Source organism: Fusarium phalaenopsidis (assembly GCF_050370095.1).
Source record: "Fusarium phalaenopsidis strain FUZ10S chromosome Unknown contig_32286, whole genome shotgun sequence".
NCBI lineage: Eukaryota > Fungi > Ascomycota > Sordariomycetes > Hypocreales > Nectriaceae > Fusarium > Fusarium phalaenopsidis.
The window spans coordinates 3,123,091-3,139,315 of record NW_028145413.1 but is presented as its reverse complement, the minus strand read 5'-3'; the positions used below and the strand labels follow the sequence as shown (position 1 = coordinate 3,139,315).

At 54.7% G+C, this 16,225-nt stretch overlaps 2 protein-coding genes across 2 annotated transcripts; both read left to right on the top strand.

Annotated features, from left to right (window-relative positions):
• Positions 1–683: 683 nt before the first annotated feature.
• On the top strand, positions 684–5,716 carry LRP88_03254 (uncharacterized protein; the record flags this gene model as incomplete). Its single annotated transcript, XM_083239882.1, has 6 exons — positions 684–1,310; positions 1,364–2,124; positions 2,182–2,462; positions 2,655–3,230; positions 3,285–4,121; positions 4,185–5,716. 6 exons carry the CDS (start codon positions 684–686, stop codon positions 5,714–5,716), a joined length of 4,614 nt encoding a protein of 1,537 aa, XP_083105012.1.
• Positions 5,717–14,095: 8,379 nt separating this feature from the next.
• LRP88_03253 (transcription factor domain-containing protein) lies at positions 14,096–16,133 on the top strand (the record flags this gene model as incomplete). Its single annotated transcript, XM_083239881.1, has 3 exons — positions 14,096–14,450; positions 14,510–14,596; positions 14,647–16,133. 3 exons carry the CDS (start codon positions 14,096–14,098, stop codon positions 16,131–16,133), a joined length of 1,929 nt encoding a protein of 642 aa, XP_083105011.1.
• Between the last annotated feature and the right edge of the window lie 92 nt (positions 16,134–16,225).

Below are 16,225 nucleotides of genomic sequence, written 5' to 3'. Positions count from 1 at the left end.
AGGTTGGTTCATGGGGTGAATGTCACCGACAATGCCGAGATGACCTCAGCTGAGCCAGAGAGAATTTGATGAGTTGTCAACGCCTTGCATTGTCGTGCTACCTACTAGGTAGAGAGTACTACTAGCTTGTCAACCTCGGACGCTGCCTTGCGGAGGGAGGTACATCAACATCGAACCACGCTCAAGATTGACCTTTTGCTTGCGCGTCCCCGAACCCGTCATATCCAAGAATGGCCACAAGATTCAAACCTTGAATGCATAGCAAACGATATCTCGCTACCTGTTCGCAGGATCCCCCCCACAGCAATAATGCCCAACTCCGATTTCAACTGGTGGCCCCTTTTTAGCCGTCGCAATAATGTGGTGACAATGGGACCCCACGTGACCTCCCGCATGCAACTTCAACAACGGCCCTTCACCTCCAAGCACAGCAAACAAACGACCTCGCCATGAGTCCAAACGCGCTGCAAAAACGTCATCGAATCAAAGACCGTGCAGAGGCTAAGATTTGCTACACACAGTGACACTACTTGCTTACTTTCTCCAGTGAATCTCTGATATCTGAGTCCAAAGGTGAGAAACTGCCGGTGCAGGAGCGCTCTACTTCTTCCCTCACCGGCAACCTCACCCGCGATTCTACCCCACCCACTCATTTCGGCGACCATTTCTCTACCTAGTTCATCCTGTTACCTGAACCTCACTACCTTGCTGCATCCTTTCCTACTACCATCCACTCGAATGTCCGGCCCCAGCATCGCGGCGTAGCCAGCAAAGAAGGGATGCCGCCTTTCGCCGCCGAACTCGAAGAGTGGTGGCTGGGCAGTGGGTATGAAGCTCTCACTCGCCTGGCAAGCAGCGAGGATGATCAACTCAGCCCTCGCCAATGTGGGTTTGCCCGGGATTTACAGCGCCGACTCTTATCATTCGACAACGACCGGGCTCTTCAGGCCGAAATCCAGGAAGCATGGCCCGCCATTCGTACTGCCAGAGGTATTGACTACAGCACAAATCTTCGAGACAAGGTAAAGGACATAGTCCGCAACGTCTTCCGACGGCCCGAGGAGGGGGGAATCGATTTCGCTCGCGTCATGGATGCGCTGGGGTACCTGGATGCGATGGAAATTGATCGTCTGCGTCGTGTCGAAACTGCAAAGGCTGCAGTAGAGGCTCAGCGCACCCGCGTGATTGAAGCAAAAAAGTCTGGACTAGAGGTTCCTCCCGTCAATGACACTCATCCTCATATTCTTGAAGAACTTGATCGAACAACCTCTGTCAAGTACAAGCGATTTCACGCCGGTTTCCGAAGTTGGGTAAGGCAACCCGGATAGACACATAGTGAGCGTTTCACTGACGGGATTCCCAGATACTCATCAAAGAACTGACCCAGGATGCCGACCTACGAAAGGAGATACCCCAGATCATGGCACTACTCAACGCCCTCTTTCCGTCGGCTGTATTCCTCGAGGATCAAGATGATCGAGACCCGACCCCGTATTCGCCAGGCCTTCGCGATAGCATTCGCTTCGCCGTCTTCGAGCATTTGATGTCCCAGGATCCCTTTTCCCAGCAACGCCAACAGGTCATTCAAATGAAATTGCTCTGCTGGTGCGACATTCCCCAATACCCACAGGCCAGAGAGGCTCTCGTCCGATACTACGAAGAAACCAAGAAACTGGGAGAAATCTGCTCATCGATCCTGAGTGCCGCTGGAGAAAGCATCCCAAGACAAAGACCGCCTAGTGATGTACCGACTGAAGCAACATCTGCCGAATCTTCTTCGAAATCACGCGCAAGCACCGCGCACAACTCTTGGCAAATCCTCAGCAGTTCTCCTCTCACGCACAGCTTTGAAGAAACCTTCAGCGCCAGTTCTTCATTTGATGCCAGGCGATCTGGGTTGGCATCACCATTAGCATCACCCGTTCCATCCTCAGCACCTTCGGTCCCCAATCCCCTTCTCAAAGGCATGCCTGGTCGCGAGTTTTCCCCCGCCAAGATAGACGGTGCTAGATTTGCTGGAGATTTGCATGCGCCTCCTATTCTCTGCTATCCCGACGATATCTCGAAAACAGAGTTCCTTCAGCACCCCCTCGCACGCGAGTTTGACATGACATCGCTCGAAAAGTCCATGCTGGGCCTTCTCATACCCAAAGAACTCAAAAGCCGAGAATGGTAGTACAGTCTCGACAGCGAGGATGACGAAGATGGTGAGAATGAGCCTGACCACAAAAAGAATCTGCCGCCTACGAGCAAGACCCCGGCCAAGAAAGAAAAGCGTTCCAAGACGAGAGAACACGCATCTCCTGCTCCTCCTATCCCCCCGATTCCGGATTCTGTTATAAGCACAACCGCGACACCCAAGGTCCTGCAAAAGTTTCTCAGGCATATGATTTCTTGGTCAGAACTGAAACAAGGGATGGTTATCGACCCGGCTTCTCTTCAGGCAATTGCTGAGCATGCGAGTATCCCTCTTCCAAGCGGATCGGCCTCTACGAAGAGCCGACGAGTATTCAAAACCGAGGTCTTACGTCTCAATATGAGTTCGGGCGTGGATGCTTTAGGTTCGAACTCAGGTCACGACTTGGAGGTTATACGCCCCTTTCTGAAGACTGTATCAACAACACAATCTTGGTTTGATGGGGATTCTCTTCTAGAAGTGGAGCCGCTCACGGAAGCGATCGAGGATGCCCCAGAGGATCAACTTCTACCTGACATTGTCTCGCCAACAGTGCAGACACAACAAGACGACACTGATGTGAGATATCAGCTGGGCAAGCCCCGTCTTTCGCCGATGGAATACACGCGACTCTATTTGATCGAAAAGGTCAACTCTGAGAGAGAAAACCGGCCCTGCGAGCTCCCTCGACCCGGTAAGCGATGTTACTGGTCGGTTTGTGGGGAGACATTCCTCGTCATTCCCCAGATACCTGACTGTATTCGGCGAGACCTGGCGCCTGGGGACGATACCAACCGTGAGGGGTCTGGAGGCGGAACTGAACCCGGGTCTGATACAGAGTCAGTGGCAACGGTCAGGCCAGAGCCCCCAAGTGTTAACTTTCCACGCTTGTCGCTCCATCTTGGCGATATGCGGGGTCTTCTTTTGGATATTCCATTCGCCAACATTGGAAACGAGACGAACTTGTCCGAGACAAACGCCCTTCAAGAGGCAAGCCTTGAGGCCAATGTCGATGTACAGGACGGGCTGGACCCAACTTCCCCCCAACAGCATGGTGAGACATCCTCGCATTCGCTATTCTATCTATTTGCGAGACTGACTGTAGTAGTTGTTACCGATTTAGAGATTGATAGACTGTCATGTTATGAAACGAAGCTGGAAGATGGGAGCAAGTTCCTTCTCTCAATGACACCTGATCAAGCTCCTGAGAGCAGTATCAGCGATGATGACGACGACATGATGACAGGAGAGACGCCTCCTGAAAATTTTTTGGTAGATCCAACAGATCTCAATGTTGGCTCGAGTCAAGAACTCCAAGATCAATCGGAGTCTTCGTTCCAAATGCCCAAGATCTGTGTCGAAACGTCACATCTCGCAGAAGAACCAGAAGGACAGCCTGGACGACTGCAAAAAGGCTTTCAAGATCGCCCTCTTTCACCGGAAACCTCGAGATTGCACGCTGGAGGTTTACTTACTTCGGACTATGCGACACCAAAAGCCAAAGGCAAAGCAGTCGAATACAGCGCCTACGCAATTACCTCGACCGTCACACAAAGCCCCCTTGCACGGTTCCCAATTGCTGTCCAACCAGGCCAGCGTTTGACACCTGGAACCCTCACACGACGGGTCATCGGAGCTGCTGGTGGGCAGATCTGTGTAGAGGACTCTCACCAGGCCCAGCTAGTTCATAGTCTCGATGACGAGCTGCCTCAGGGGCTCTCGGCGGATTTATGGGATGATGATGCTGAATCAATGATATCAGCTCTTCAGCCAGAGCCATTGAAGATCAACCGACCCAAGCCCCAGAACAAGGAAGAAGGGGATCGTCGATGGTCAGGACTCTTTGATGCCTTGACTGGGGATGTGTCTCCAGAGATTGGAATCCTTGGAGTGGGTGCTTTGCACGAACGTGAGCGCGAATCCGATGAAATAGCAGAGGAAAGCCGTATGTTGGCGGAAAAAGACCAGACAGTCCGAAGACTACAACGTCAGCTACACAGTCATCTAGACCCGAACCCATCGCCGGAACGGAGTCTTCAGCGCTCATCTTCCAGCCTCATAACCCCGACGCAGCCTCGGAGAAAGGTGGATCGCAAGGCCTCGTTCAACATAGAACCGCAAGTAGGGCACTCGGGCTTCACTCCAGAGCACAATGAAGAGGTACCGACGGGTGGAACGTTCCCTCGGTCGAGAATGATGCTTAACCTCAGGGACACCCAGGCGCGCCTCCGATACCCCTCACGAGAACTAAACGAGGCCCAGCTCAGCAGAAGCCATGATAACGCACCCCCGGCGATGAGGCGTCTCCCTGACATATTGAACCGCCATCAACAAAGGGCAGTCCTCAGGGATCTGGAAAGGGCCGTTACGGCTACGCCACGAAGGGCCTTGAAGTTCCCCCGCGAGAGCATCGACGGGCCTGAAGGTTCTAACGACGTTTCCAGATGGTCAGACTCGACTGAAAGTTCGGGCTGGACACAGGTCACGGCGAAGAAGGACGATGACGAGCTTTATCTTTCAACTACGACACAGGACTTCTCTCAGTCGACCAAACTCAAGAAGCAGCGGCCAAACCAGAAGTCTGTGCCTGTCGACACCCCCCGCCCCTCGACTCGGCAGGGTGATGCCTCAGCTGGAGCTTCATCCTCGGCGTCCGTCGAAGGAGAAGCGGCCGCTGTCATCTGCGAGACCCCGACTCCTGACGAGCCAAGCAGCACCCCTATGCCGCGAACACCATCCTCCGCCATCAGCAGCCTCTTCCGCAAACGTGTCCGACCCGAGCATAGTAATCCTGCAACTCCTCGAACGCCGGTGACCCCACGCACGCACTGGCGTCCGTTTGACGACCCGGATCCTCAGCTTCCTTGTTCCTCGCCGTGGCTATCAGGGCAACGCGAGGACAAGCGAGAGAAGGAGGCAAGGGCGGCGTACTTCCGGGAAAAGGCAGAACGGGATCTTGAGGGCAAGCCATCACTGAAGAAGTCAAGCCGCAAGGGTTCTTTTGGGAGCATCAGGAGCAGGGGGGACATCAAACGGAAGAGCCCTGGTCTCGATCGTCGACAGAGTATGGAGAGTCTTGTTGGCTGGAAGAGCTTCATCGACGACGCCCCCGAGCCGCTCTTCTCGTCCCCCCTACCTCCAGTGCCGCCTCTCCCAACGCCATCCCAGCTCAACCTCACCCTCAACCGCCTGGATCAAGCACAGGCACGGGCACAGGCACCGCTCCGGGCCGCCTCCGCGGTTGAAGCCTCTGCCGCTGCCGCTGCCGCTGCCGCTGCCGCTGCGTATCGCTCCAAGAAGCCGCAGGGGCTCAAGGTGGAGACACGAAAGCTCCGCAAGGCAAGCCGGGATGAGCTGCGGGGAACATGGACACCGAACAGCGCGACAACGGCGACGGCGGCCAGCGGGAGCAGTGGAGGAGGTCTCAGGACGGCCTTGCGCCTTGATGGGAGAAAGTCGAGCTCTGGACGAGCGGCGGTGGACGAAGGGGAGAGGCTGGTGGATAGGAGAGAAGATGAGGTTGTATCGAGACGCAGCTGAAGTTTTGGATTGACGTTGGAGGGTCATGGTCATGGTCAAATGTCTACAACTTCTTGACTGATTGCTATCTAGTATATGGGCGAATGGTCGAGGGCATGTCGAGATTGTCGTTACATTGAGTGTTGGACGGAACGTATGTAGCTTCATATCATAAACAGTGCTTGAGCATGTAATGCCGGTTTCTCAGGGGCTCGCCGCGGTACAGGTTGCACGAGTGTTTGGCCTGCTTCAACAGGGACCCTTCCTTTCTCCTCTACTGCGTACCGTACTCTACCTCTGACCCGGATGCCCCTTTCTCGTGCCTCGAGATGGCATGATGCGACACTGAACAAGGGAGCTTTTGCCTGATCGAGACCCGGTGAGCAATGACCAGACGAATTACTCACCTTGGTTCACCATGGATGACAAAGTGTTCATCATCTGTAACTCGCAATTGCGCTGCGGCGGCGACCGATCCTTGCGAAGCGAAGATGATCCTGGTGAACATCCTCTCGCCTCGCCCGGGGAGCCTGTCGACATCTGACTCGTGTCCTGCATGAATCACAACACGGCCCCAGAAGCCATACATACCTGGAGGGGCCGCATCCATGCCACCCCTCGCCCACAGCGCCTCCAAGTCTCCGGGATTAAGCAGAGAGAGCTGCGACAAGGACGAGCGCGCTTCACCACGGCATTAGCTGACGCGGGATGTATGTACTGTAAACATAGAAACACAGGGAATAGGTACTGGCCGTTTGGCCACCCTCCATCTACTCCCCGTGACGATGCACGAGACTAAGTGCCCCGTACTCCACCAGACGTCGAATCACCTGCAGACCACCGCGCATCCCGAATATGCCACGGGGAGGCCCGCCCTCAGAGACGCGCCTGGTTACCGGCGTGGGTCGGCTTCGCTCGCCATTGGATCTCGTGTGCCTGGTGACAAGTGCCGGGCGAATAATGAGGCTATATACGGCGAATTTGCAGTGCAGTACTGTACAGTACAGAAGGTACCGCAGAGAACAAGACGTCTGGATGAAAAGCCACCGAGTAGATCCTGGGTGCAATTTGGCCTCATAGTCTGCGTCTGCATCTGCGCATGTGTCGGCTGCTGCTGCTGCTGCTGCGTCGTCAAGACAAGCGGTGTTGTTGCTATGATGTAAGTGAGCGGGATAGTGCTTCCTCTTGGTTCATCTGATGTGGTTCCTTGGGCCGTATTCAGGTCCACGCCGTCTCTGGCTTCACTCACAGCATGAAGCTATCCACACATATCCGATGGCGCACACACCGCTCCCCACGGCCCCCCACTCATTGCAGGCCTCCTTCTTCAACACCACTGTCGATTCTGTGAATAATCGGCCCCGCCTCCGATGGGCATTTGTCGATCATCCCCAGTCTGGGATTCCGGGGTAGGTATCAGCCAGTATCAACCGCGAGCAGCCATTCATCAAGGTCTCGGCCTTCGGCCAACGCCCGAGCCACATCTCGTCTCCTGCTTCCATCTGGAGAGCACATCCTTCCTCAAGAGGTTATTGGAAACCCAGAAGCAAACCGCGCCAATCATATCCCGTTTCTTCGGGCCATCGGCGCTGCTACTTCATAATCGCACTAAAGTTGTCGACTATGGCATTCGGAATTATCATCTGAACGAGGTAGTGGATCATCATGCCAGATCGGCCTCTGGGCGCCGTCTTGACATAAGGCCAGAACCTCCCTGGTGAAGAGGGTCTCAAGGGAGGGCGTGTAAAGGCTGCAGATCTTGGTTTGTTGACAGCAAGCGCTCGCGCGCCACTAACGAAACCGCCAGTGAGTGGTTCATGATAGATACTTCGCGCATAGAGCCAATCCTTGCCTGTATAGAGCAATTGATCCCGACTTTGTTACGTCGTTGGTTGGTCTGGATGGGATGACCGCGGATCACCAGTCCAACAAAACAGACGACATTGGCCCTGCTCAAAGCCGTCCCCTCCTCCAGTTTGCAGACTGTCTAGACCTTGGGTCCGTTGCTCGTCCAGGTTCCGGGCTCCTGAGTAGTAGCTGGGCCTCTCCAGTGTCCTCCAATAAATGGTGGTGGCTGGTGGCTGGCGCATTGAAAACTAAAGACCGTGCAGTCCCTGCTTCGACGGTTGCTTAATCCCGAACAGCGGTTGACCTGGTCTGGAGAAATCGGCCTGGACCCGTTTCTTGGTCGGCGGAGTCGACGATCTCCAGCAAGGCCTGTTGGAGGCTTGCACCATGCTTCCAAGCATGGCCAACCATCTCCAAATTCCCAGGACGCTGGTGAGACATCAACATTGTTCGGCCACAACTCGCCGACCTGTTTCCAAGCCCGTCACTGTTTGCATCACATGCGTCCTCTGTCACTCAGTGGGGGTCATTATATCGTTCCACTCAAACCCAAGAGAGATGTGTGCCTCTGGATGCTCCTCGTACATACCGTACTGCGGTAGCACGTACACACGTCGTTATGTTGCAACTCAAAGGCTTTGCTATCCTTGGTCGTGCCAAGGCCAGTCGGTTCACCGCATCTTTCTAGATTGCCGGCCCGGTCGGTTCGTCTTGGGACGATCGTCCCCGGCCCGGTGACGGGAGATCTGCCAAACCTGAGAAGAGCATGCTTCTAGGAGACTTTTTATTCGTGTGTTGGCGGAAAATTGACATCGGGACTAGTCACCAGTCAATCGATTTCTGTTGCCATGCTGTCAGCTTCATCCTCGTTGACCTTCTTGGGCTTAAAGACCCCGTATTGGCACCCAACAACGTGACAAGAAACGTGCTAAGGTGTGACGCTAATTTGGTGGGCGCGGTGGGTGCGGCCTGTGTGGTATCGAGCGCCTACCAAAGATGTCAGTTGACGAGGGCTGCGTGTGGTGGTGGTGGTGGTGGTGGTGGTGGTGGGGATGGAGATGGGCATAATCTTGCACTTACAGCGACCCGCCTCCATGCGCTCTGGACCACTTAGGCGTCTTGGTGCTGGTTGACGAGCTGAGCTTCATGTCTCTCCCCCCAAGCAGGTTGATACGAGCTGGCCTGCGACCTGCCGATGGCGTACAGGCTATACAGATCCTTCTGCAACAGGATCGAGACCAACAGCGCGGTAGTGTAGGCAGGCCGGCGAGGTTGAGGGATCGCCAGGGTCCTCTGGTGGCAAAATCGTACACGGACTGCCCTTAGCACGGCATCAGGCAGCTTGATGCTTGTCAATGCTGCAGGTCCGCGTCCGCCCTCAGACTGGGTACGGGTAAAACATGGCATCTTCATTCCCGAGGAGTGATCCCGTGAGCTCTTCAGCCGTTACAGTATTGGGTTAGCGAGGGATACATAGGGCCGTCAGCAAGGTGTCTAATTCCCACAGGCGAGTGGCATTGCGTCGTTCTGCGACTTGTGTGTCAAAGCCGTCGTTCGGTTAGGCTGGATAGGCTGGGTTGCTGGAACCAACAGCTTGGCCATCACGCTGGTTATGACGTATATCATCTGCCAAATGCGCACGTTTCTTCGGGAGGGTCTGGACGCCATCGATTTGGTTGGATCCATTCACCCGCTCAGTCTCCAGACTAGGGAAAAGACGGGAGTCAGTCGACGGACCGCACCTTGACCGGCGCGCCGTCGAAGTCAGTTCCCGGGGTTTATTGAACGCCAGACCGACCACTCGGACCACACCGTCCAGCGGTGTAAGAGCAGCTGAGGACGGCTCGGGGTGATCGATGGTAATGTTTGGTACTGGTTGCTGGTTGCGGCTGCCAAAGAGGGTAGGTAGAGAGAGCCTCCTTGACTCTAAACTGATGAGTGGCTTTAGTACAGCAAGTTAAGTAAGACCTTGAAACAAACGAAACCACCTCGCAACTTTCAGGAGACTCTAAGCCTCGTGTGCCATCTCGATCAGCTCGTATGGCGTACTCTGTAATCAGCCATGACGCCCGTTGCACGATCTTGCTCTGATTCAGGATCCATGTTCACCCTCGATACAACAGGGAAGAAAGGCACAGGTGAGGACGCGGCTGGCTGATGAAAGACAATTCTTTGGTGAGACCGAACGCGCGAGCATCGTCCAGGTACCTCGAGGTACCGCTGCGTGTCAGCAATCCACACAGAGTGTCGTGGGTCTTTAGCCGCAGGCCTGCTAAGCCTAGAAAGGAATAGAGATGGCATTGCGCTATTTGCGTTCCCATAGGCCACGGGGCCAAAAGCCATCAAGATCAGGGTCGCTCCTAGGCCTCTGCGCGCATCAGTTTGTCGAATGATCCGCAGTATTAGCCCTCGGAGCGTTTGGGAGCATTCTCGGGCTCGTGCAGGACGTTGGGTCTTGTACTCCGTAGTGGAGAGAGCTCAGTTCTCAGCGGTAGGACTCGCAGCTTTGCAACGCGGAACGTGCCACATTTCCCAAGCTGTCGTCAGAAAGAAAGCTATTTGTCATGGTGAGCTTGAGTTCGAGATTCGCCCGCGCCCTGTTTGGTTGTTTGTTACCGCGTGGCAAATAACTTTTGGTTCGGTAGCTGGCTGACTTGCCATGAGAGGTCCAACAGGGGCCTTGAAACCGTTGTGGCTTCTAGATGGAGGTCAGGACAGGGGGAGAGGCTCAGCCTGCCATGTGTTAGTGCGAGTTGTGCTGAGCGAGGATTACTCGTTTGGGGAACCCGGGTGATGGACAAATTTGCTCGCATACGTATGTACGAAGTATTCTTTTGACAAGGCATGAGGTGTGTCTCTTGTTCCTTATCCATGTGCTCATTGAACAGAGTACTTGAACAGATGAGGCCAGGCCAAATTGCCGACTTGAGGACAAGTACTTCGGAAGAGGCGATTGGTGAAGCGTGGCAGCACAGGAGCTCATCCTGAAGGCATCCTATTCCGATGTTAGACTAGCCCACCTGGACCAAACCTCCAATTCAGTGTAGAGTATCCGTAACTCCGTATATCAGCGTCTTGGCCACCAAGGAAAAAGCTCAAACATTACCATCGCTGTAATGTTAATAACCCAATGCATGCGACGGCCCTGGCAGACGGCACCACGTTCAGGGCGTTCCAAGGCAAGGACCAGCATGCCGGTCAAGGAGGCACGCAAGTCTTGGGTTCCCAGCAAAAGTCAGGGGACTGCATCTCTAGCCAGGGCTACTGTCCCCCGCCATTGCAAAAAGCAAAACGCGAAGGGTCGAGCGTCTCAGTTCTTGAGGAGGAGGCGCGCCTCTCGAAAGGTGGTCAAGCTTCCAACGATGTTACCACACGCAACGGGCTGCCTTGCGACAGGAGTACGAAGTACTGGGAAGCTATTAGCCCAGGCTGAGCCTTGAGGTTTGCGTGGGGGTTATACTGGTGTGTGGCGCTGGTGCCATCCATTGTCAAAGATTCCACAGCTCCTCAATGGCACTGTCACGTACCGGTATCTAACACGTTGCCATTGCCGAATGTAATTGACATTGGATGTCAATCGGATTGGCAAATGTGGTCGTGATGATCGACCGACCCAAGCCTTGTCTCATGGAGGGACTGCGCCATGACCACCATGAGGCCCGTGAGAGCGCGGCTGGCGGTTGACTGCGGAGGATGCAATGTTGCTTCTTCCCACAAGCACCCGTCCAGCTACGGGGCATGTCCTAGAGTAGGGATCTCGAGAAAAAGCAAGGTTAAACAAGGTAGCGAAGCTATCCTAACCTAGCAGGATAGGCATGAACCAAGGTTCTGTACGATGTAGCTTTAGTTCCGTCTTCTGTGCTATTCATAAGCTTTGAGACTTACTATGGATGCTGTAGCTGGCACAAGTGCGAAAAAGTCATTTCCTCGAATGACATGCTTCCTAGAGTCTCACTGACAGAGCCCCAAAAGAGTCGTTGATTGATCCTAGGCCGCGGCTTTCCAGGCCCCAGAGTAATGCAAGCGCTAATAACACGGTGCAGTAGTGTGCTGCAGTAGAACAGGGCACTAGTAATAGGGACTTGGAATTACCAAGTCAGCCTGGGTTCTAGAGCAGAAAAGGGGGGAGGACAACTGCGAGATTGGACTTGCACATGGTACGGAGCACATAGATCCGAAGCAGGACCCCATCAGATGCGGAAATGCCTTTCAGAGAGCAGCCCGCGCCGAGTCAGGATCGCCATGATGCTGTTGGCTGCACACTCCGAGGTGCAGCATAAGTCCAAGGCGATTCGGCAGGTCAGGTGGATGGTCTAGATCTGCTCAAAGTCGGGGTCTCCGCTAGTAAATCGTTGGAGCCATATAGAGCAAAAGCAAGTCAAAGATTGACAAGCATCATGCTAGTTGACGATGCTGATGAGATGAATGAGATGGATGAAGAGATTTATGAAAGAGGCCCTTGTCTACCATGAGCTTAATGGAAGTGGAAGCTCATGGGAAGGTGTACTGTGTCAGATTTCTGATGCACTGTGATCTCCATGGTTCCATCGAGGAAGGTACGGTGGGCGGACACTGTCCTTGAATTAGGTTTGGGCAACCTGGTCCGCCAACCTGGAACAACCAAAAAAACTATCAACTTAACCAAGACGAATACATACATACCTTCCGAGCCCATCAGATGTCAGGATCCCAATTAACCGTATCCAACCAGCTTTTTGATTTCTGACGAAATGACTCCATCTACAGAGTATCCCATCCGGCTGCAGAAACGCAAGACTGCATGCCCGCCTCCACTCCTCCTCACCGGTGCCCAAACCTGATTCTGAGGCCAGATGCAATATCTACAATAGCGGGCAGGGCTCGGAAGCATCCTGCCCGCATCCAATGCTTCCTTTGCTGTCGTGCGCCCTGCAGCCCTTACTCGAGCAACAAGACTGGACAGCCGTTATTGGTGTGATGGGAGTGACAGAGCAAGAGATACCACACAAACAGGAGACGATGACAGCGACTTTGAGGCCTACTCGTGGTTTACAAGCCCGGCCCCTCCCGCACGTCAGCGCGTTACCTACATGTATGTATGTATGGATCGCAAGTGTGTCTCTGCCGCCGTCACCACTGTTGGCACTCCAACTGAAACCAGCGCCAAATACCATGCCATTGACAGCCATTCCCAATCACAGTACTTTGCTGCAATGATATCATGCTACAGCAGCGCTACAACGTTGGAGGCCGCAAGCCCTAGTCTTGCCTTGAGTTGGTGGACATTGTTGTCGTGCGACTCTTGGAGAGGGATCAACGTATTGTCGAACCACGACTGGGCAATGTGCTCCACATGCCTCGTACCCAAGCATAGTCAGCCTGGCTTCTGAGAATCTATCGCTTCCAGGACCGCGCAAGAAGCGATGACTTGTTGGACAGCACCCTTTTTGCCTAAGGCAGCCCTCCCAGGCTGCACAACTGCTCACAAGCAACAGCCTCTTCCCTCATATCTCGGTCACCAGCATCGATAGCGCTGCCGCTCACCGTCCAGCTCAAGACCACGAGCAGTCGAGACAAGCTGCGTCCCACTTGGTACATGGAGGGTTCGAAGTACCCTGAGGTATCTGGCCGTCTCTCGTCAGGGCCCTGAAAACGCTAAGTCTTTGGAGGGTGGAGAGGCCAAGGTCCCCCCATCCAGCTGGGTGGAGACGTATGCTCAGTGGCCTCCACGTCCTATGCACCCATCGTCGAGAGCTAAGGGGACCTAGCCCGCTAGTGGCCCCAGGCAGGGATTGGAGGAGACACTTTGATGGCATCGTTCGGCGGGCCTGGACGATCCTGGACGGGACCAACGGCACATGGTGGTTGAAGCTCCTGGGTCCCTGGACAGTGGCACTCTTCACCTTGCCCATGAGGCCAACCTCATCGTTGGACCATGATGGTTGTGGGGAGATGGCGTCGACGGGCATCAGAAGTCTCCAGTGCTGGATCTTAGAATCCTTCACACATTGTCACCCTTTAGCCTGCCTCCCAAATAAGACGTCTCCCCCACATGGCCCCTCCATCCCTCTCATCTTTCCCTCCCTTTCATCTTGCGACCATTGAACTGTCGCCCGTTCTAGGCGACTAAAGGAGCTTCGATCAGCCGCTGGTGCGCTGGTGTCGACGGCTAGTCCAGCCCAACACCCACACCACCACACGCCAGTCTCCACAGCTTCATGCTGAGTCGTTACCCTCCAAGCTCGAGGGATCGTATTTGATCAACCGCTATCTCATCTGGACGGTTGTCGAAGCGTCCGACTCTCTCAATTCAACTCCCGAACACCGCTCACTTGCACAGGGGCGCACCAACGGTACCGAATGGCCCTGGAAATCCCCTTTGACTTTGCTTCGAGTGAGAGAGACCTGGCTTGGTGCGACAGCCATAGCATGTCTTCCGAGGACCAAGACGCCATGATGCCGCAATCACCTTCAACAATGGAACCCCTGTGGCTGAACTCGACGGCAGCGCAGATGCAGTCGGGTCAGATATCGCCTCTGAGCGCAGGAATAGACATGTCGTCTGCACCAACAATGATCCATTCCGCAGCCTCATCTGTTGACTCTTGGAGTACTGGTTATGGCGAGCGTGATGATGTGGAGATGGACAACACCTGGGAGCAAGGATCCGACGACATTCTTACGATTCCAAAGCTGGAGCCGGTCGAGGACGATTTGAACATGGACGATCTGAAGGCAGCGCCATTGGCACCAGCTCCCGCAGAACCCTCAAGCGCCGACCCCAAACCGAAACGACCTCGAGGAAGACCAAGGAAGCATCCCTTGACGCCAGCAGTGGGCGCCAGCAAGGTGACCAAAGGTCGATCAAAGACTGGATGCATTACATGCCGTAAGCGCAAGAAGAAGTGCGACGAAGCAAAGCCCCGATGTACGACCCAAGCCAATTCACCCAACTTGCTTGTTCATTGGTTTTAACGAATGTATTAGGCATGAACTGTGAGAAGAACGCCGTGGTCTGTGAGGGCTACCACGAGAAGCAGATCTGGAAGAGTGGCAAGGAGAAGGCTGAAGAGGGTACGTTTAACCTGACAACAACGGTTCAATCTCCCTAACCATGAAAACAGAGCGGTTGCGGCGAGAAAGCCTCCCCATGATCACCATGCAGCCTATCTTCCATGGTGTCGAGACAGCCGAGGACAAGATTTTCTGGAAGCACTACATCACGCAGCTGAGCAACGTCCTTACAGTAGAAGGCGAGGCTAAGAACGCCTTCAAGGACATTATTCTTCAGCTCGCCAACAAGCACCAAGGCCTCATGCATTCCATCCTGGCCGTCAGTGGCAAGCACATTGATTGGGATACTCCCTACGGCGCCAAGTTGCTGGCCGATAACCCCCAGTCAAGCCGTGAGGCATTGCAGCAGCGAGCGGACTATCACCACGATGAATCGATGAAACGGCTCTACGCGGATATGGGCCGGTCTGAAGACAAGGACGACCCTGAGAACAAGATGATTCTGTCAGCAAGATATGGACAGATGCTGTGCCTGCTGCTTCAAACTCGCGCTGATGGGAACCCACGGGGCGAACACCGAGTGCACCTCCAAGCGTACCAGACTCTAATCCATAACTCACCCCCTGAGGATCCGGCCTTCCACACCTTCATCACCGAGTTCTTCCAGTACCACATCTACGCTGATGATCTCTTCTGGCATCCCGAGAACAACACAGCGCGCTTGTCCTCTGAGGACTGGACCCCATCCGAACCAATTCATCCACCTCGACTGCTAGGCGTTTCTGACGGCCTCTTCCACTACCTTACTCAGATCACCACCATCCGGAACACCGTTCGCGCCAATATGGCAGCTTCAGTTGACCCTGTCGTTGACTACACTAGTTTATACCGGGCTGCCGAAATCGACGCCGCCATCCGGGAGTGGACGCCTCAATGGCCGCCAGGCGACAGCCGTGACCGTGTCGGGCTGCTGTACAAGCAGATGATGTGGGTGTATCTCTTCAGGTCCATCTACCCGCCTTCAGTGCCACCGATGCGCCGTTCGACCTTTAGCACGCTCCCTATCCTACCGCCACCCCCACCGATCATGCCCTCTGCGCCGGCACGACGAGCCTCGATGATGGCCACGGTGTCGATGGGTAAAGGCCCCTCGGATGTCCACATGGCGAGCAGCTGCCCGACTTCAAGGAACCCATCCAGAACAAGCTCGATGCACGAGCAGGACTCGACTTCATCTTGCGACAGAGCATCATCGCCACCACCGAGCCGACGGCCGGCTTATCATGACCGCCGCATTACTCTGGCGATTGAAGAGTCGCTGGCCATCCTGGAGTCCTTCAAACCTTCAGACCCCTCGCAGACCCTCCTCCTCATCCCATGTCTCGTCATCGGTACCGCATGCTTCGAACCAACCCAGCGCGAGCGCATCCGGGGTGGAATCAAGGCAGTCCGCGGCTACACCGGTCTTCGAAACTGCGACCGCGTGATCGAGCTTCTCGAAAAGGTCTGGTCCTGCATGGAAGAGGGCGACTGGGTCTCTGTATGGGACTGGCAGGGCGTGGCTCGCCGGATGCGCCTCGACTTCTCCTGCTCATGAATTATCACGACATTATACAACCGAATTAATACGTTTATCACGAAGAAGAACCGCAGACTCATCCGCCACCTCTGAGAGTTGGAGGCCATCGA